General features: G+C 45.3%; 1 protein-coding gene across 2 annotated transcripts in view; it reads right to left on the bottom strand.

Annotated features, from left to right (window-relative positions):
- Window positions 1-19,161, bottom strand: part of LOC112231415 (mitogen-activated protein kinase 9) — a 37,016-nt gene extending 17,855 nt beyond the window's left edge. Inside the window, exons 1-10 of one of the 2 annotated variants that reach the window (XR_002950445.2) lie at window positions 18,891-19,161; window positions 16,816-16,972; window positions 16,469-16,598; window positions 16,215-16,273; window positions 11,798-11,936; window positions 9,489-9,654; window positions 9,195-9,266; window positions 8,591-8,773; window positions 8,101-8,300; window positions 5,068-5,131 (exon numbers count right to left, since the gene is read on the bottom strand). Coding sequence is in view for 1 of the 2 variants with exons in the window: in XM_024398157.2 (XP_024253925.1) it covers window positions 5,068-5,131; window positions 8,176-8,300; window positions 8,591-8,773; window positions 9,195-9,266; window positions 9,489-9,654; window positions 11,798-11,936; window positions 16,215-16,273; window positions 16,469-16,598; window positions 16,816-16,972; window positions 18,891-19,146 (1,351 nt within the window). In the remaining variant the exon portion in view is untranslated. The remainder of the gene's footprint in view (window positions 1-5,067; window positions 5,132-8,100; window positions 8,301-8,590; window positions 8,774-9,194; window positions 9,267-9,488; window positions 9,655-11,797; window positions 11,937-16,214; window positions 16,274-16,468; window positions 16,599-16,815; window positions 16,973-18,890) is intronic. The other variant, XM_024398157.2, reaches the window with a different exon arrangement.
- Window positions 19,162-20,795: the final 1,634 nt, after the last annotated feature.

Below are 20,795 nucleotides of genomic sequence, written 5' to 3'. Positions count from 1 at the left end.
GGAAGGCAGGCTATGGATTGACGGAAGGCAGGTTATGGGTTGATGGAAGGCAGGCTATGGGCTGAAGGAAGGCAGGCTATGGGCTGACAGAAGGCAGGCTATGGGCTGACTGAAGGCAGGCTATGGACTGACGGAAGGCTATGGGCTGAAGGAAGGTAGGCTATGGGCTGATGGAAGGCAGGCTATGGGATGGAAGGCAGGCTATGGACTGATGGAAGGCAGGCTATGGATTGATGGAAGGCAGACTATGGATTGATGGAAGGAAGGCTATGGGCTGATGGAAGGCAGGCTATGGATTGATGGAAGGCAGGCTATGGATTGATGGAAGGCAGGCTATGGATTGATGGAAGGCAGGCTATGGATTGATGGAAGGAAGGCTATGGGCTGATGGAAGGCAGGCTATGGGCTGAAGGAAGGCAGGCTATGGACTGATGGAAGGCAGGCTATGGATTGATGGAAGGCAGGCTATGGATTGATGGAAGGCAGGCTATGGGCTGACTGAAGGCAGGCTATGGACTGACGGAAGGCTATGGGCTGACGGAAGGCAGGCTATGGGCTGACTGAAGGCAGGCTATAGACTGACGGAAGGCTATGAGCTGAAGGAAGGTAGGCTATGGGCTGATGGAAGGCAGGCTATGGATTGATGGAAGGCAGGCTATGGATTGATGGAAGGCAGGCTATGGATTGATGGAAGGCAGACTATGGATTGATGGAAGGCAGGCTATGGGCTGACAGAAGGCAGGCTATGGGCTGACAGAAGGCAGGCTATGGGCTGACTGAAGGCAGGCTATGGGCTGATGGAAGGCAGGCTATGGGCTGACTGAAGGCAGGCTATGGACTGACGGAAGGCTATGGGCTGAAGGAAGGTAGGCTATGGGCTGATGGAAGGCAGGCTATGGATTGATGGAAGGCAGGCTATGGATTGATGGAAGGCAGGCTATGGATTGATGGAAGGCAGACTATGGATTGACGGAAGGCAGGCTATGGCCTGACAGAAGCTATGGACTGACGGAAGGCTATGGGCTGACGGAAGGCTATGGGATGACGGAAGGCAGGCTATGGGCTGACTGAAGGCAGGCTATGGACTGACGGAAGGCTATGGGCTGAAGGAAGGTAGGCTATGGGCTGATGGAAGGCAGGCTATGGATTGATGGAAGGCAGGCTATGGATTGATGGAAGGCAGACTATGGATTGATGGAAGGAAGACTGTGGGCTGATGGAAGGCAGGCTATGGGCTGAAGGAAGGCAGGTTATGGGCTGATGGAAGGCAGGCTACGGGCTGACTGAAGGCAGGCTATGGACTGACGGAAGGCTATGGGCTGAAGGAAGGTAGGCTATGGGCTGATGGAAGGCAGACTATGGATTGATGGAAGGAAGACTGTGGGCTGATGGAAGGCAGGCTATGGGCTGAAGGAAGGAAGGCTATGGGCTGATGGAAGGCAGGCTATGGGCTGAAGGAAGGCAGGCTATGGGCTGATGGAAGGCAGGCTATGGATTGATGGAAGGCAGGCTATGGATTGATGGAAGGCAGGCTATGGATTGATGGAAGGCAGGCTATGGATTGATGGAAGGAAGGCTATGGATTGATGGAAGGCAGGCTATGGATTGATGGAAGTCAGGCTATGGATTGATGGAAGGCAGGCTATGGATTGATGGAAGGCAGGCTATGGATTGATGGAAGGCAGACTATGGATTGATGGAAGGCAGGCTATGGGCTGACAGAAGGCAGGCTATGGGCTGACAGAAGGCAGGCTATGGGCTGACTGAAGGCAGGCTATGGGCTGATGGAAGGCAGGCTATGGGCTGACTGAAGGCAGGCTATGGACTGACGGAAGGCTATGGGCTGAAGGAAGGTAGGCTATGGGCTGATGGAAGGCAGGCTATGGATTGATGGAAGGCAGGCTATGGATTGATGGAAGGCAGGCTATGGATTGATGGAAGGCAGACTGTGGGCTGATGGAAGGCAGGCTATGGGCTGAAGGAAGGCAGGTTATGGGCTGATGGAAGGCAGGCTACGGACTGACTGAAGGCAGGCTATGGACTGATGGAAGGCAGGCTATGGATTGATGGAAGGAAGGCTATGGGCTGATGGAAGGCAGGCTATGGGCTGAAGGAAGGCAGGCTATCGGCTGATGTAAGGCAGGCTATGGATTGATGGAAGACAGGCTATGGATTGATGGAAGGCAGGCTATGGATTGATGGAAGGCAGGCTATGGATTGATGGAAGGCAGGCTATGGATTGATGGAAGGAAGGCTATGGGCTGATGGAAGGCAGGCTATGGGCTGAAGGAAGGCAGGCTATGGATTGATGGAAGGCAGGCTATGGATTGATGGAAGGCAGGCTATGGATTGATGGAAGGCAGGCTATGGATTGATGGAAGGCAGGCTATGGATTGATGGAAGGCAGACTATGGATTGATGGAAGGCAGGCTATGGGCTGACAGAAGGCAGGCTATGGGCTGACAGAAGGCAGGCTATGGGCTGACTGAAGGCAGGCTATGGGCTGATGGAAGGCAGGCTATGGGCTGACTGAAGGCAGGCTATGGACTGACGGAAGGCTATGGGCTGAAGGAAGGTAGGCTATGGGCTGATGGAAGGCAGGCTATGGATTGATGGAAGGCAGGCTATGGATTGATGGAAGGCAGGCTATGGATTGATGGAAGGCAGACTGTGGGCTGATGGAAGGCAGGCTATGGGCTGAAGGAAGGCAGGTTATGGGCTGATGGAAGGCAGGCTACGGGCTGACTGAAGGCAGGCTATGGACTGATGGAAGGCAGGCTACGGGCTGACTGAAGGCAGGCTATGGACTGACGGAAGGCTATGGGCTGAAGGAAGGTAGGCTATGGGCTGATGGAAGGCAGGCTATGGATTGATGGAAGGCAGGCTATGGACTGATGGAAGGCAGGCTATGGATTGATGGAAGGCAGACTATGGATTGATGGAAGGAAGGCTATGGGCTGATGGAAGGCAGGCTATGGATTGATGGAAGGAAGGCTATGGGCTGATGGAAGGCAGGCTATGGGCTGACAGAAGGCAGGCTATGGGCTGACTGAAGGCAGGCTATGGACTGACGGAAGGCTATGGGCTGACGGAAGGCAGGCTATGGGCTGACTGAAGGCAGGCAATGGACTGACGGAAGGCTATGGGCTGACAGAAGGCAGGCTATGGGCTGACTGAAGGCAGGCTATGGGCTGATGGAAGGCAGGCTATGGGCTGACAGAAGGCAGGCTATGGGCTGACTGAAGGCAGGCTATGGGCTGACGGAAGGCAGGCTATGGGCTGACTGAAGGCAGGCTATGGGCTGAAGGAAGGTAGGCTATGGGCTGATGGAAGGCAGGCTATGGATTGATGGAAGGCAGGCTATGGATTGATGGAAGGAAGGCTATGGGCTGATGGAAGGCAGGCTATGGGCTGAAGGAAGGCAGGCTATCGGCTGATGTAAGGCAGGCTATGGATTGATGGAAGACAGGCTATGGATTGATGGAAGGCAGGCTATGGATTGACGGAAGGCAGGTTATGGGTTGATGGAAGGCAGGCTATGGGCTGAAGGAAGGCAGGCTATGGGCTGACAGAAGGCAGGCTATGGGCTGACTGAAGGCAGGCTATGGACTGACGGAAGGCTATGGGCTGAAGGAAGGTAGGCTATGGGCTGATGGAAGGCAGGCTATGGATTGATGGAAGGCAGGCTATGGATTGATGGAAGGCAGGCTATGGACTGATGGAAGGCAGGCTATGGGCTGATGGAAGGCAGGCTATGGGCTGAAGGAAGGCAGGCTATGGACTGATGGAAGGCAGGCTATGGATTGATGGAAGGCAGGCTATGGATTGATGGAAGGCAGGCTATGGGCTGACTGAAGGCAGGCTATGGACTGACGGAAGGCTATGGGCTGACGGAAGGCAGGCTATGGGCTGACTGAAGGCAGGCTATAGACTGACGGAAGGCTATGAGCTGAAGGAAGGTAGGCTATGGGCTGATGGAAGGCAGGCTATGGATTGATGGAAGGCAGGCTATGGATTGATGGAAGGCAGGCTATGGATTGATGGAAGGCAGACTATGGATTGATGGAAGGCAGGCTATGGGCTGACAGAAGGCAGGCTATGGGCTGACAGAAGGCAGGCTATGGGCTGACTGAAGGCAGGCTATGGGCTGATGGAAGGCAGGCTATGGGCTGACTGAAGGCAGGCTATGGACTGACGGAAGGCTATGGGCTGAAGGAAGGTAGGCTATGGGCTGATGGAAGGCAGGCTATGGATTGATGGAAGGCAGGCTATGGATTGATGGAAGGCAGGCTATGGATTGATGGAAGGCAGACTATGGATTGACGGAAGGCAGGCTATGGGCTGACAGAAGCTATGGACTGACGGAAGGCTATGGGCTGACGGAAGGCTATGGGATGACGGAAGGCAGGCTATGGGCTGACTGAAGGCAGGCTATGGACTGACGGAAGGCTATGGGCTGAAGGAAGGTAGGCTATGGGCTGATGGAAGGCAGGCTATGGATTGATGGAAGGCAGGCTATGGATTGATGGAAGGCAGACTATGGATTGATGGAAGGAAGACTGTGGGCTGATGGAAGGCAGGCTATGGGCTGAAGGAAGGCAGGCTACGGGCTGACTGAAGGCAGGCTATGGACTGACGGAAGGCTATGGGCTGAAGGAAGGTAGGCTATGGGCTGACTGAAGGCAGGCTATGGACTGATGGAAGGCAGGCTACGGGCTGACTGAAGGCAGGCTATGGACTGATGGAAGGCAGGCTACGGGCTGACTGAAGGCAGGCTATGGACTGACGGAAGGCTATGGGCTGAAGGAAGGTAGGCTATGGGCTGATGGAAGGCAGGCTATGGATTGATGGAAGGCAGGCTATGGATTGATGGAAGGCAGGCTATGGGCTGACAGAAGGCAGACTATGGGCTGACTGAAGGCAGGCTATGGGCTGAAGGAAGGCAGGTTATGGGCTGCCAAAACATAAACACATAAACCATCCTTGTACAGAGAGGTAGCAGAAGCTCTATAATGGCTGTGGGGGAAGGGACAGTAAGGTAAAATACAAAGAAAACAGTTGTCATACCTTTCCACTGTTCAATGCTGTGTTCTCGCTCCTCCAGCTGTTTATCAGATATCTGTGGTGGTGGCTACAGACGTAATCACAGCATACACAGACAGTTATAGACAGTTGGACCATGTGAGCCCAAATGAGTGTTACAAGGAGTTGACACAAACAGAGGAATAGAAAATCAAATTGTACTTGTCACATGCTTCATAAACAACAGGTGTAGACTAACAGTGAAATGCTTCCCAACAAAGCAGAGAACTTTTTCATTTGTAAAATAATAGAAAAATATCAAATAATAACACAAGGAATAAATACACAATGAGTAATGATAACTTATACACGGGTTACCAGTACAGAGTCCATGTGCAGGGGTACAAGGTAATTGAGGTACATATGTACATATAGGTAGGGCTAAAGAGACTAGGCAACAGGATAGATAATAAAGAGTAACAACAGCGTATGTGATGAGTCAAAAGTGTTAGTGCAAAGTGGGTCAATACAGATAGTTAAATAGTTAACCAATAGCTACCCGGACTAACTATTTATCAGTCTTATGGCTTGGGGGTAAAAGCTGTTTAAGGTCCTGTTGATTCCCGACTTGGTCGATCGGTACCGCTTGCTGTGTGGTAGCAGAGGGAACAGTCTATGACTTGGGTGGCTGGAGTCTTTTACCATTTTAATGGCCTTCCTCTGACACCGCCTGGTATAGAAGTCTTAGATGGCAGGTAACTCTATGCACTACCCTCTGTTGCGCCTTGTGGTCGGATGTCAAGCTGTTGCCATACCTATGATGCAGTCAGTCAAAATTCTCTCAATGGTACAGCTGTATAACATTTTGAGGATCGGAGGGCCCATGCCGAATCTTTTCAGCCTCCTGAAGGGGAAGAGGCATTGTCGTGCCCATGACTGTGTTGGTGTGAGTGGACCATGATAATATCCTTAGTTATGTGGACACCGAGAAACTTGAAGCTCTCGACCTGCTCCACTGCTCGTCCATCCATTCCCTGTAGTCCACAATCAGCTATTTTGTCTTGCTGACATTGAGGGAGGAGTTGTTGTCCTGACACCACACTGCCTCACATCGGCTACGGAGAGCGTGATCACAAAGTCAGCTGGTGCTCTCATGCATGGTTTAGTGTTGCTAGCCTCGTAGCAAGCATATAAGGTATTTAGCTCGTCACTGGACAGCTCGCGACTGGGTTTCCCTTTGTAATCTGTGATAGTTTGCAATATCCGATGGGCATCAGAGCCAGCGTAGTAGGATTTGATCTTGGTCCTGTATTGACGCTTTGCTTGTTTGATGGTTTGTTGGAGGGCATAGCGGGATTTCTTACAAGTGTCCAGAATAGTGTCCTGCTCCTTGAAAGTGGCAGCTCTAGCCTTTAGCTCAGTCAGGATGTCGCCTGTAATCCATGGCTTCTGGTTGGGACATGTACGTACGGACACAATGTCGTCAATGCCATTAGATGAATCCCGGAACATACCCCAGTCTGTTGTAGCGAAACACTCCTGTAGCTTAGCATCCACTTCATTTATGGAGGTCATCTAGAGGTTTTTTTTCCTCTAGTTGCACAGCTGACATGCTGGTAGAACGGATTTCAGTTTTCCTGCATTAAAGAGGACACTTAGGAGTGCTGCCTCTGGGTGAGCATTTTATTGTTTGCTTATGGCTCTATACAGCTTGTTGAGTGCGGTCTTACTGCCAGCATCGGTTTGTGGTCGTAAATAGACAGCCAGGAAAAAAATATACAGTTGAAGTTGGAAGTTTACATACACTTAGGTTGGAGTCATTAAAACTTGTTTTTCAACCACTCCACGAATTTCTTGTTAACAAACTATAGTTTTGGCAAGTCGGTTAGGGCATCTAGTTTGTGCATGACACAAGTAATTTTTCTAACAATTGTTTACAGACAGATTATTTCACTTATAATTCACTGCATCACAATCCCAGTGGGTAAGAAGTTCACATACTTGTGCCTTTGAACAGCTTGGAAAATTCCAGAAAATGATGTCATGGCTTTAGAAGCTGCTGATAGGCAAATTTACATAATTTGAGTCAATTGGAGGTGTACCTGTGGATGTATTTCAAGGCCTACCTTCAAACTCAGTGACTCTTTGCTTGACATCATGGGAAAATCTAAAGAAATCAGCCAAGACCATAGAAAAAAATTGTAGACCTCCACAAGTCTGGTTCATCCTTGGCAATTTCCAAATGCCTGAAGGTACCACGTTCATCTGTACAAACAATAGTACGCAAGTATAAACACCATGGGACCACGCAGCCGTCATACCGCTCAGGAAGGAGGTGCGTTCTGTCTCCTAGAAATGAATGTACTTTGGTGCGAAAAGTGCAAATCAATCCCAGAATAACAGCAAAGGACCTTGTGAAGATGCTGGAGGAAACAGGGACAAAAGTATCTATATCCACAGTAAAACCAGCTCTGTCAGGAGGAATGGGCCAAAATTCACCCAACTTATTGTGGGAAGCTTGTGGAACGCTACCCGATACGTAGCGTTCCAAAGTTAAACCATTTTTAAAGGCAATGCTACCAAATACTAATTGTGTGTATGTAAACTTTTTACACACTGGGAATGTGATGAAAGAAATCAAATCTGACATAAATCATTCTATCTACTATTATTCGGACATTTCACATTCTTAAAATACAGTGGTTTTCCTAACTGACCTAAGAAAGGGAATTTTACTAGGATTAAATGTCAGGAATTGTGAAAATCTGAGTTGAAATGTACTTGGCTAAGGTGTATGTAAACTTCCGACTTCAACTGTAGATGAAAACTCTCTTGGGAAATAGTATGTTCTACAGCTTATCATTAGGTATTCTAACTCAGGCAAGCAGAATCTTGAGACTTCCTCAATATTAGATATGGCACACCGGCTGTTGTTAACAAAGAGACACACACCACCTCCCCTGAGCTTTCTGTCCTGCAGATGTATAGAAAAACAGCTAGATTTATAATTAATATGTCCTTGTTCAGCCACTACTGGATGTAGGGGTGATCTTATTATTATATTACAGCCAGACTCACTGCATCAGCCTCTCCTGGGTCGTACCACATGTGGATGTAGGGGTGATCTTATTATTATATTACAGCCAGACTCACTGCATCAGCCTCTCCTGGGTCGTACCACATGTGGATGTAGGGGTGATCCAGGGCATCCTCCACTGAAATACGGCTCTCTGGGTCAATCACCAGCATCTTGGAAAGCAGGTCCCGTGCTTGACTGGCTGCAGCGATAACAAGGCAGAAAATATGCCAATGTCTGTCAACACATTTCAGTCAGAAGCATATCAGATAGGAAGGTGCTAAACAATAAAAAGAGAGAGAGATAGAGTGTGAGAGAGAGCAAGAGAGAGCGAGAGTGTGAGAGAGTGTGAGGGAGAGCGAGAGAGTGTGAGAGAGAGCGAGAGAGAGAGAGGGAGAGTGTGAGAGAGAGCGAGAGAGAGAGAGAGAGAGAGAGAGAGAGAGAGAGAGAGAGAGAATGTGTGTAGGCATCTGTAGGTGGTATAAGTCTTACTCTTGAGTTGATCCTGCTCTGTCTCTGCCGGGAAGGCCCAGTCAGGGAAGAGTTGAGAGAAGCTGACCCCTGGGTACTGGGGCTTGTTCATCACATAGTTCCTCACAGTCTCCATCAAACGGTTCATAAACTCCATGGGGGGCGTGCCCAGAACCTCAATCACCTTGTTCCACTGGTCAATGTCTGATACGGAGCTGGTTCAGGACACATATGCAAACTAATGCAAAACACCTAGTTATACCTCAGGGGGAGGTTCAGGAACATAGGAAATGGGATATTGATTATTGCACCATACACAGAAGTAGCAAGAGGCTTTAGCAATTAGGATCCAGACTTTTCGAGTTAGTACGGACCATCAATTCATCAATGTGAATGAAATGCCTGTATGCTAAGGAAGTAGCTAGCTGATGTTGTTGTTTCAATTGAATGTGGGAAAGAACGTCCTGACATGCCTGACCTTGCCATGCGGAAGTCAACCTGGCAAACACATTATACAAAGTCTCTAAAAGTGAACCAAATAGAGTTTAAACCCACAGACACAATGGTAATATTATAGATGTAAAGACAGCATATAGGGAGTCATAGATCAACTGGGTAAGGATACGATCCGTTCCCTGGAATATAACGCTGCCCTTCACCATCTCTCCCATGATGCATCCCACTGACCAGATGTCCACTTGGAGAAAAACAAACATAGAGGTTACACACACATCACACACATTCACCTCACACAGCACCATAACCAGTCATATGTGGACCCTTGCTGCTGGTAAAAGGAGAACAGCCATAGATGGTCAACAGTGCAAGATAGATATTTATAATCAAGTAACTAATAGTGTTTTATTCTGTTGGTGGGAAGTAAGAATAGAAGGTAATAATATCCTTGAGCATTTCTTACCATTCTCTTTATACTTCATGCCCAGGATGACCTCTGGTGCTCTATAGTATCGGGTCACAACGTAAGGGGTCATCATGAAGTTAGTACAGGCTGTTCTGGCCAGCCCAAAGTCCAGGATCTTCAGAGTACAGTCAGACTTCACCACTATGTTACTGGGCTTCAGGTCCTAGAGGAGATACAAACAAAGTTAATAAATTGATGGTGATGATGATGGTTATGATGATGATGGTTATGATGTTATGATGCTGGTGGTGATGATGATGGTAACGATGGTGGTGATGATGATGGTGGTGAGGATGATGGTTATGATGGTGATGATGGTTATGATGATGATGGTTATGATGGTGGTGATGATGATGGTGGTGGTGATGATGGTTACAATGGTGGTGATAATGATGGTTATGATGATGGTGATGATGATGGTGGTGGTGATGATGGTTACAATGGTGGTGATAATGATGGTTATGATGATGGTGATGGTTATGATGTTAGTTCTGCTGATGATGGTGGTGATGCTGGTGATGATGATTATGATGGTGGTGGTGATGATGGTAGTTCTGCTGATGATGGTGGTGATGGTGATGATGATGGTGGTGATGGTTATATGATGGTGGCGATGATGATGGTGATGGTTATGATGGTGGTGATGATGATGGTTACAATGGTGGTGGTGATGATGGTTACAATGGTGGTGATAATGATGGTTATGATGATGGTGATGGTTATGATGTTAGTTCTGCTGATGATGGTAGTGATGATGGTATGGTTATGATGGTGGTGGTGATGATAGTGGTGATGTTATAATGGTGGTGGTGATGATGATTATGATGGTGGTGGTGATGATGGTGGAGGTGATGATGGTGATTATGATGGTAGTGATGACGATGGTTATGATGATGATGGTTATGATAATGATGAATATTATGGTAGTGGTGATGATGATGGTTATTATGGTGATGGTTACGATGGTGATGGTTATGATGGTGATGGTTATGATGGAGGTGGTGGCGATGATAGTGGTGATAACGGTGGTGTTGATGGTGGAGGTGATGATGGTATTTATGATGGTCATGATGGTGATGATGGCCATGATGGTGATGTTATGATGGTGATGGTGAAGGTTATGTTGGTGGTGATGATGGTGGCGGTGAAGATGATGGTGATGGTTATGATGGTGATGTTGTGATGGTGGTGGTGGTTATGGTCATGATGATGATGGTCATGATGGTGATGGTTATGATGGTGATGTTATGATGGTGATGTTATGATGTTGGTGGTGAAGATGATGGTGATGGTTATGATGGTTATGGTCATGATGATGATGGTTATGATGGTGATGCTATGATGGTGGTGGTGGTGATGACAGTGGTGTTGATTGTGATGGTTATGATGGTGGTGGTCGTGATGGTGTTGATGGTGATGATGATGGTTATGATGGTGGTGATGATGGTAGTGATGATGGTCATGATGGTGGTTAATGATGGTTATGATGATGATGGTGATAATGATGGTGGTGATGATGGTAGTGATGATGGTTAGGATGCTGATGGTTATGATGGTGGTGATGATGGTGGTGGTGATGATGGTGATGATGGTCATGATGGTGATGGTTATGATGGTGGTGGTGGTGATGACAGTGGTGTTGATTGTGATGGTTATGATGGTGGTGACGGTTGTGTTGATGGTGATGATGATGGTTATGATGGTGGGTGATGATAGTGGTGATGATAGTGGTGGTGATGATGGTAGTGATGATGGTTAGGATGGCGGTGATGATGGTTATGATGGTGGTGAATGATGGTTATAATGGTGGTGATGATGATGATGATGATCGTTATAATGGTGGTGGTGATGGTGGTGAATGATGGTGATGATGATGGCTAAGATGGTAGTGGTGATGATGATGATGGTTATGATGGTGGTGGTGATGATGGTTATGATGGTGGTGGTGATGATGGTGGTGGTGATGATGATGATGGTGGTGGTGATGATGGTTATGATGGTGGTGGTGGTGATGATGTTATAATGGTGGTGGTGATGATGGTGATTATGATGGTAGTGATGACGATGGTGGTGATGGTTATGATGGTGGTGGTAATGATGATGATGCTTATGATGGTGGTGGTGATGATGCTGGTTACGATGGTGATGATGATAATGGTTATGATGATAATGGTTATGATGGTGGGGATAATGGTAGTGATGATAGTGATGATGATTAGGCAAGTACAGTAGATGTCTACATGGCTTATGTTATTATCTGCATACAACACATATTCACAACCATTTATGACCAGCCAATGACTGACCCTGTGGATAATGCCAGCGGAGTGCAGGTGTCTGATGCCACAGAGGATCTGGTAGAGCAGGTAGGACATCCTCTCATGGTCCAGATCCATGTGGATGACCTGGCACAGACTGGCATCCATCAACTCCATCACCAGGTAGCTGGCAAACAGACAGAGGGGACCACCCATAGAGTTAGATAGACCACTCCATTAGGGCTGTGCCTAATGGTCGACCAATCATTTTTCCCGACCAATCATTTAAACAAAATTGTAAAACGTGCATTTGTCCATATATAGAAACACCATATGTATTTTAATAAAATACACTTCTCTATATGCAGGGTTGCAAAGAGACGGTAACTTTCCGGAAATTTTCCAAGGGAAGTTAAACCTTGGAATATGGGGAATTTTGCTTATATTTATGAAAAAAGTTAGCTTATAACAGTGAACCTTTTTTGTGGGATACACAAGGCAATTTTAGGTCTTGTGGCATATTTTGGTTAAACTATCCCCGATTCAATGGAATTGCAACCTTCTGCATGCACAGTGCATTCTTCCATCACATGTGCAGCTGATTCTCAAGATCTTGCACACTAATGAGATGCTTTTGAGGGTTAAAAAATTGGTGGCCATCCGGGCAAATTTGAGGCTTTTTGAGCCTGACAATGAGCCATCCTCAACAAGGTTGGAAAGTGACAGTGAAGATGAGGCAGTCTGATGTTCAAGTGGTGTGGACATTGAGGAGGTCCAGGGAGAAGACATGGGAGCCTGAGAGGAAGACAACAAAAGCTTGAGTTTCTAGACTATCATTTTACAGATGTATGTTGATAATGTTTTTGGGAGATGCGATGGATCATTGGTGGTCATTCAATATTCCCTTTCTTTTGTTGTTCAGTGAAATCATCCCATGAGAAGGGTCAACTCATTTAATTATTAAAGTTAAATTCGTAACTAAATCGTTTTAAAAATTTATATTGGAAGCATTTACAATTATGTCTACTTATGATAAGGTAAAAGGTTTATGTTTCCGTCTCCATATGATATGATAAATATATCCAATGCAACAAACATCTAAATTTAAATGGCATCAATATTAATTTGCATATATTTCTGTTAATTCACATATTTTCGGTTAATTCCCACTGAAAGTTTCCACCACTGAATATTCCCCAAAATGTGCAACCCTATGTATATCTACTGAACTTGCTTCAAGCACGCTGCTTGATTAAATAATTAAGATACACAAATGACTCAAGAGGGAGCCAGAGATCAAGATAGTCTAAAAAACCTGTTCCCGGCCCTCCTCCTGCAGCTGCTGGCCTTCGCAGATTCTGCCGTTATGCTCCTGAAGTTGCCTACAGGCTACACCAGCGGTCTGCAACCTTTTCCATTTGGAGAGCCAATTTATCTTACCATTTCTACCGATCTGCGTGCCAGTTATGATTTTCATATGCACATTTTTGTGGAACAGTTTCATTTAATTTGTAATAGTCTTTGTATCTCAAAATCATTGTCTGTGGTTAATATACATTCTATTTCAATCTAAATTAAAATTATACAAATCTAAAAGTAATTTTTATTGCCATAGCCAACCATGTAAAAAGAATAGCCTACATAAAACCAACAAATAAAACATTGAAGCCTGCAGGTAGAAAATATCCTGATAAAAATAAAAATCACATTGGCTACGCATGGCCTGTTTGCAACGAACTTACAACAATGTATCAACTATCAACTTGGTCAGCTCGAAACTCACGCTAGCAAACTTGCAGCATTGTATAAAATATTATGGGACATCAGAGTTTCCCCCACCAGTGAGCTCGGGCCAGACACAGCTGTAGGCTATTTGTGCAAGGAATAAGAAGTACACAAGTTTTTTATGACGTTTCCACTGGATAAGAGCATTTCTTTTTTCCCTTTCATGCCGTGTGGTTATCCAATTGGAGAGAGCCGGAATTATACTAATCAGACCAATCAGGCCAGGTAGTCCAGGCCTATTTCCATATGCATAATCAGGTGCGTGTCTTACTCAACATTGACAGGAGCGTTTCAAACAAAAGACAATGGATACATTTACAGAACTCCTAAATGGGATGTAATTAACAAAAATGTGTTTCTCACATGCGCATCATAGGTTGTGAGCTTTGCAACGAGAACGGTAAATGACTGTAATAATAAACTCAGCAAACTTAACATGTGTAAATATTTGTATGATGAACATAACAAGATTCAGCAACTGAGACATAAACTGAACAAGTTCCACAGACATGTGACTAACAGAAATGGAATAATGTGTCCCTGAACAAAGGGGGGGGTCAAAATCAGAAGTAACAGTCAGTATCTGGTGTGGCCACCAGCTGCATTAAGTACTGCAGTGCATCTCCTCCTCATGAATTGCACCAGATTTGCCAGTTATTGCTGTAAGTTGTTACCCCACCCTTACACCAAGGCACCTGCAAGTTCCTGGACATTTCTGTGGGGGAATGTACTTAGCCCTCACCCTCCAGTCCAACAGGTCCCAGACGTGCTCAATGGGATTGAGATCCGGGCTCTTCGCTGGCCATGGCAGAACACCGACATTCCTGTCTTGCAGGAAATCATGCACAGAACGATGACTGGTGGCATTGTCATGATGGGGGGTCATGTCAGGATTAGCCTCCAGGAAGGGTACCACATGATGCTGTGACACACCGCCCCAGACCGTGACGGACCGCCCACCTCCAAATCGATCCCGCTCCAGAGTACAGGACTCGGTGTAACGCTCATTCCTTCGGCGATAAACGCGCATCTGACCATCACCCCTGGTGAGACAAAACAGCGACTCATCAGTGAAGAGCACTTTTTGCCAGACTTGTCTGGTCCAGCGACGGTGGGTTTGTGCCCATAGGTGAAGTTGTTGCCGGTTACAACAGGCCTACAAGCCCTCAGTCCAGCCTCTCTCAGCCTATTGCGGACAGTCTGACACTGATGGAGGGATGTTGGCAGTTGTTGTTGCCATCCTGTACCTGTCCCGCAGGTGTGATGTTCGGATGTACCGATCCTGTGCAGGTGTTGTTACACGTGGTCTGCCACTGCGAGGACGATCAGTTGTCCATCCTGTCTCCCTGTAGCGCTGTCTTAGGCGTCTCACAGTACGGACATTGCAATTTATTGCCCTGGCCACATCTGCAGTCCTCATGCCTACTTGCAGCATGCCTAAGGCACGTTCAAGCGATGAGCAGGGACTCTGGGCATCTTTCTTTTGGTGTTTTTCAGAGTCAGTAGAAAGGCCTCTTTAGTGTCCTAAGTTTTCATAACTGGGACCTTAATTGCCTACCGTCTATAAGCTGTTAGTGTCTTAATGACCGTTCCACAGGTGCATGTTCATAAATTATTTATGATTCATTGAACAAGCATGGGAAACAGTGTTTAAACCCTTTACAATGAAGATCTGTGAAGTTATTTGGATTTTTACGATTTATCTTTGAAAGACAGGGTCCTGAAAAAGGGACGTTTCTTTTTCTGCTGAATTTAACATGTTGAATGCATTAGCCTAACAGAAATTACCATAACCAAATAAACATTGCAGATTAGAAATTATGGGAATTAACAGTAAATGTAGGCCACTACTGGTGATATATGTAATGGGGAATTGATAGACACAGCAAATAATGCTCATAATGAAGTTATGAAACAACAAATACACACAAAATGGCTGGAGAGAGATGTGTGTGTGCATCTGAGCCACACTCCCCTTATTCTTGGACCGTTGCATCCCTGGATTAGAACACCGAGACAGGAGAAAATCAGACAGGTGTCTCGTGTGCTCAACAAAAAAAGATCTTGGTCGACAAACAACCTATCGACCAAAAAATCGACCAGTCGACTAAATGGGGTCAGCCCTACTCCCCATCAATGTCCATGCTAAACCTGCTTATATCCATCTAGAGTCCTCTATCTAACTTCATGGGACAACCACTCATAAGATCCCAGTACTTACATCTGGTCCAGCCAACCATGACTCCTCTATTATGTAGCCCCGCCCACTGAAATCTAGAGTTTTATAACATATACATAATGGAAGTCGTAATATGATCTCTTTTATTCCTGAAAACTATTTAAACTTTCATTTTAAGGTATCCCTCTATATCTTACTCTGAGGTTATTTCTCAGTTATTTCCTCTGTCTCCTGCAAATACGGTCATTGAGGTTATTTCTCAGTTATTTCCTCTTGTCTCCTGCAATACGGTCATGTAGATCTTTTTTATGTATAATAATGTGTTGAAATGTGTATGCGCTTTGAAGGTCACTACTAAGCTTGTGATTACATAACATCCTCTCTCTCTCAAGCAACAGACCCCTCATAGGAAAGAGGCAGTGCAGCCCAGCAGCAGTGATGAGGAGAATAATGCTTACCATAGAAGGATAAGCAAAAAATATGAGCCTGCAGCCAACTTACAGATCCTGGAACTCCTCCAGTGAATTCTGTGGTGTGAAGACATTCAGGAGCCTAATAATCTGGAGGAGAAGAGACAATATATCAGGAGAGAGAAATATGACACTCATTTGGTGATATAAGACTAAATCAATAATTTCATACGCACACATACAGTATAGTTAGCCGATGATGTCACACACAAAGGAATTTGCCATAACGATGATGTCTAAAAGACCCACATACGTGGACAGCTGAGCATGTCCACAGTGACGTACATTTTTGTGATTGACGCACTTGAGCAGCACCAGCTCCCTATAGGCCCGCTTGGCGTGGGTCTGGTTCTGGAAGGGCCGGCTCAGTTTCTTCACCGCCACTGGGACCCCAAGGACACTGTCCAGGGCCGAGCTACATAGACAGACACACAGAGTTAGAGGGAGGAAAGGAGACGCCATCTGATTTATCACTGTTTTCCATGAAAATAGGACACCACACCTTGATTACTGTGGAACCAAAGTCTTCCACCGTCTATTGAAGAAATGACTCATCATGTTCACAGTCAATGCAACAACAGGATGATTGTGAGGAGTTTAAATAACAGTGTGGCTGTGCCATGCCCACTCACCAGACAATGCCCTGGGCACCAGACCCGATAGCGCGGAGCTGCTGATAGCGGGTCAGCACAGTGAAGGTGGAGTCACCCACCTGCACGCTGTGGAAGAGCCCCTCCCCTTCACTCATGGCTCCTCCCCCTGTGCTGCCACTAACGAATAGGATACAACCTGAGGAGAGAAAGAACAGAGGAATTTGAATATTATGATAATATCATATCAGATTATGTTCTTAGGGCATGTTAAAGCACTACTGCTATTACAACTAGTTCTAGAGTAGAGAGGGAAATAACTATACATTAGGAAAGATTCACAAATAACAGACCAATTCATGTGGAACCATTATTTCATTATAGTTGCATGATAGCATGTAATAAACTAAATTAATGATGTAGTTATGGGACAAAGTGGACGTTGTTAGCTGGCAAACACACACACACACACACACACACACACACACAAACACACACACACACACACAGCAAACACAACGCTGTTCCAACGCCCACACAATCTCTCTAGGCCATAACAGTAATCTGCGTGATGCTGGATGACATAGAGGAACCTTGGGCGATATGACTCTGTCCTGCTTTCTCCCTTTATTCCATGGTTCCCAGAGCCGGCCAGCCATAACATGGACAGAGTGGAGGGCATGCTGAAACTGACTCAGAGTGAGCAGTACCCTCTTAGTGGGCTGCAGCAGAACTCTACCCGGGGCAGCAGATGTAGTGCTTGAGTGGCATACAACACCACATCTACATACCAATCCTGAATTCAAAGTTAGAAAGCTGTGCTGTTCTGGGTGAATAAAAGAAAGAAGAAAAACAGCCTGCTTCATCTCCCCTTGGAACATTCACAATGAAATGCCTGGAGGACAAGGCTGTGTTTCACCTGATCCTTGTCAGGTAGAGCTCAGATCGGCAGCAACTAACAGCATGCAGACCTGAGACGCGTACAATCAGGAAAAAAATATTGCAGTCAACCCTATGTTAGACACTCAAACACATGCACACACTCTCTCTCACACACACGTTGGTAAGGGCAGACAGATACACTGGTATGTCGAGAGTCTTGTGGCTAGTTAGTAGATAGATGGTGACCTAGAAAAGCCTCATGGTCCCTCAGCAATGGCGCAATGGGCAGCTGCCAACTGTAACCCACTGGTTCATCCCACGGGTTAGCTATGACCCCACAGTTGCCAACATGTCATTTAAATAATATGATCTAGTGGTCAGAACTGATTATAGGGCATTTGTGTTGTGCAAGATGACATGGGTGAGTTAAACAACTGTTAGGCCTAGCTGGGACATAGTCAGGCTTTTCAGTAGGCCAAATAAACACATATTATTTCAGGCTGACTGTCAAAATGGTTGCATTTCTTGCATTTACATGATACATATTTTTTAATTTGTATATTTTGCTAATTAGCTACAAAACATTTGAGCACATATGACTTTACACCAGACCAATAATAACCTATGTAATAACTATGTCGTAATAATAATCTATGTAATAACTATGTCATAATAATAACCTATGTAATAACTATGTAATAATAATAAACTATGCAATAACTCCGTAGCTACGATTTAGCCAACTGTGGCCTATAACTATGGTTCTACCTGAAATTGTAGGCTGCATGCTTTTTTTTAAACAAAGTATTCTACTCCCTACTAATAATTACCACGGAACAAAACGTGTGTAAGTGTTGCAAACATTCTATACCTCAGGCACACAGTCAATGTACATTGAATTTGCGTTCCGTCCTCAATAGGCTACCTGGATGCATCGCACAGACTGCTTCTAGTCTAATGAATGACTCAGTATGCGTGCTATTCCGACATCATGACACGTTCAACCCAGGTTGCCAGCTACAAAGGCCAAACCTATTCAGATGTACAGTAATAAAGAGTTAGACTAACATGTTTTGTATCTTATTCACATATTCAATGCTATCAGTATTATCATTTTGTATTTCATTCCTGTAATTTATTTTATCGATAGCAAAGCTTTAGTGACAGTAAATGTACCAGTCACAGCAGACAGTGCACCGAAGAACAATCTGGATGAAAACGATAGCCTGATTTACCTTCTGCCTTTTCTTTTGCCGGATCACTCCCATGCGTACATCCGATAACCAAATGAAATGTCGCGGCACCAGATGTGTCTAGAAGAAGAATCGTTCCACTTGGTATGTTCAGTGAAATTGGAGACTTTGTGTTTATGTTTCCTTGTAGTTTGGCTGAAAATGTTGCGGTCCTGTCCGTAGCATGACTGGTGGGGCGGAGGCAGGCGAAGGGGTGCTGCTGGGACAATTCCTCACAGTACCACGAGCGAGCGTGCATGACGTAATCGCGTAGCAGTAATAGTTGGCACACGTTAATTGATACAATGTAGCTACAGTAGTTTGTTATATTGTAACTACACATCCCGACAGACAGTTCACAAACTCACACAGACAACAGTGCCAAAATATATGATGCTGTCTGCGATTGCGAACCACTGAGTTATATATACTTGACTTGCCTAGTTAAATAAAGGTTAAATAAAAATGTATAAATATTCTCCGCGCGTCCATCTTGGCACTCACTCACCGTTGTAAAAAATATTTTGGAAGTTCTAGAAATGCATATATTAATGTCTACATTCGTTTTTTGCCACCTTTGTTCTATTAAAAACACTAATGCATACTTTTAAATTATATTATGTGAGCTAAACATACAAAATAAAAAGATGAACGTTTACCATAATATATCATTTCTGAAGATGACTAATGTTACTGTCCTCAGTACAACAACCAAAATACTTCAATACATGTAATTTTGTCCTTAAAACAATTGATTGAAATACCGTAGAATTCCATTCATTCCTATGGTGGACTGCTCCTACTGGGGGGTGTCATTATGGCCAACAGGTGGCCTCAAATCCTCTCAGTGGCCAATATATAGCATTTGCAATCCAGGGTAAACATCCATCATTCCAAGTTGCACACTAAAGATTTTAAAATAAAACACATTGACACCTAAGTTTGCAGCCCAAATAAATACTTCACAGAGTTCAAGTAACAGACACATCTCAACAACTGTTCAGAGGAGACTGTGTAAATCAGGCCTTCATGGTCGAATTGCTACTAAAGGACATTACTAAGAGACTTGCTTGGGCCAATAAACACAAGCAATGGACATTAGACCGGTGAAAATCTGTCCTTTGGTCTGTTGAGTCCAAATTTGAGATTTTTGGTTACAACCACCATGTCTTTGTAAGACGCAGAGTAGGTGAACGGATGATCTCCGCTTGTGTGGTTTCCACCGTGAAGCACGGAGAAGGAGGTGTGATGGTGCTTTACTGGTGACACTGTCTGTGATTTATTTAGAATTCAAGGCACACTTAACCAGCATGGCTACCACAGTATTCTGCAGTGATACGCCATCCCATCTGGTTTACGCTTAGTGGGACTATCATTTGTTTTTCAACAGGACAATGACCCAACACCTCCAGGCTGTGTAAGGGCTATTTGACCAAGAAAGAGAGTGATGGAGTGCTGCATCAGATGACCTGGCTTCCACAATCACCCAACCTCAAACCAATTGATATGGTTTGGGATGAGTTGGACCGCAGAGTGAAGGAAAAGCAGCCAACAAGTGCTCAGCATATGTGGGAACTCCTTCAAGACTGTTGGAAAAGCATTCCAGGTGAAGCTGGTTGAGAGAATGCCAAGAGTGTGCAAAGCTGCCATCAAGGCAAAGGGTGGCTACTTTGAAGAATCTAAAATATATTTTGATTTGTTTAACACTGAGTTAATACATGATTCCATATGTGTTACTTTATAGTTTTGATGTCTTCACTATTATTCTACAATGTAAAAAATAGTTAAAATTAGAGAAACTCTGGGAATGAATAGGTGTCCCCAAACTTTTGACTGGTACTGTATTTATATAGCTTAAATCAAATCAAGAGAATATTGGTCTTCATTCAGCTAGCACTATATGATCTG

Source organism: Oncorhynchus tshawytscha, linkage group LG33, assembly GCF_018296145.1.
Source record: "Oncorhynchus tshawytscha isolate Ot180627B linkage group LG33, Otsh_v2.0, whole genome shotgun sequence".
Taxonomy (NCBI): domain Eukaryota; kingdom Metazoa; phylum Chordata; class Actinopteri; order Salmoniformes; family Salmonidae; genus Oncorhynchus; species Oncorhynchus tshawytscha.
The sequence above is the reverse complement of the archived record's forward strand: the minus strand, read 5'-3'. Positions and strand labels throughout refer to the sequence as shown.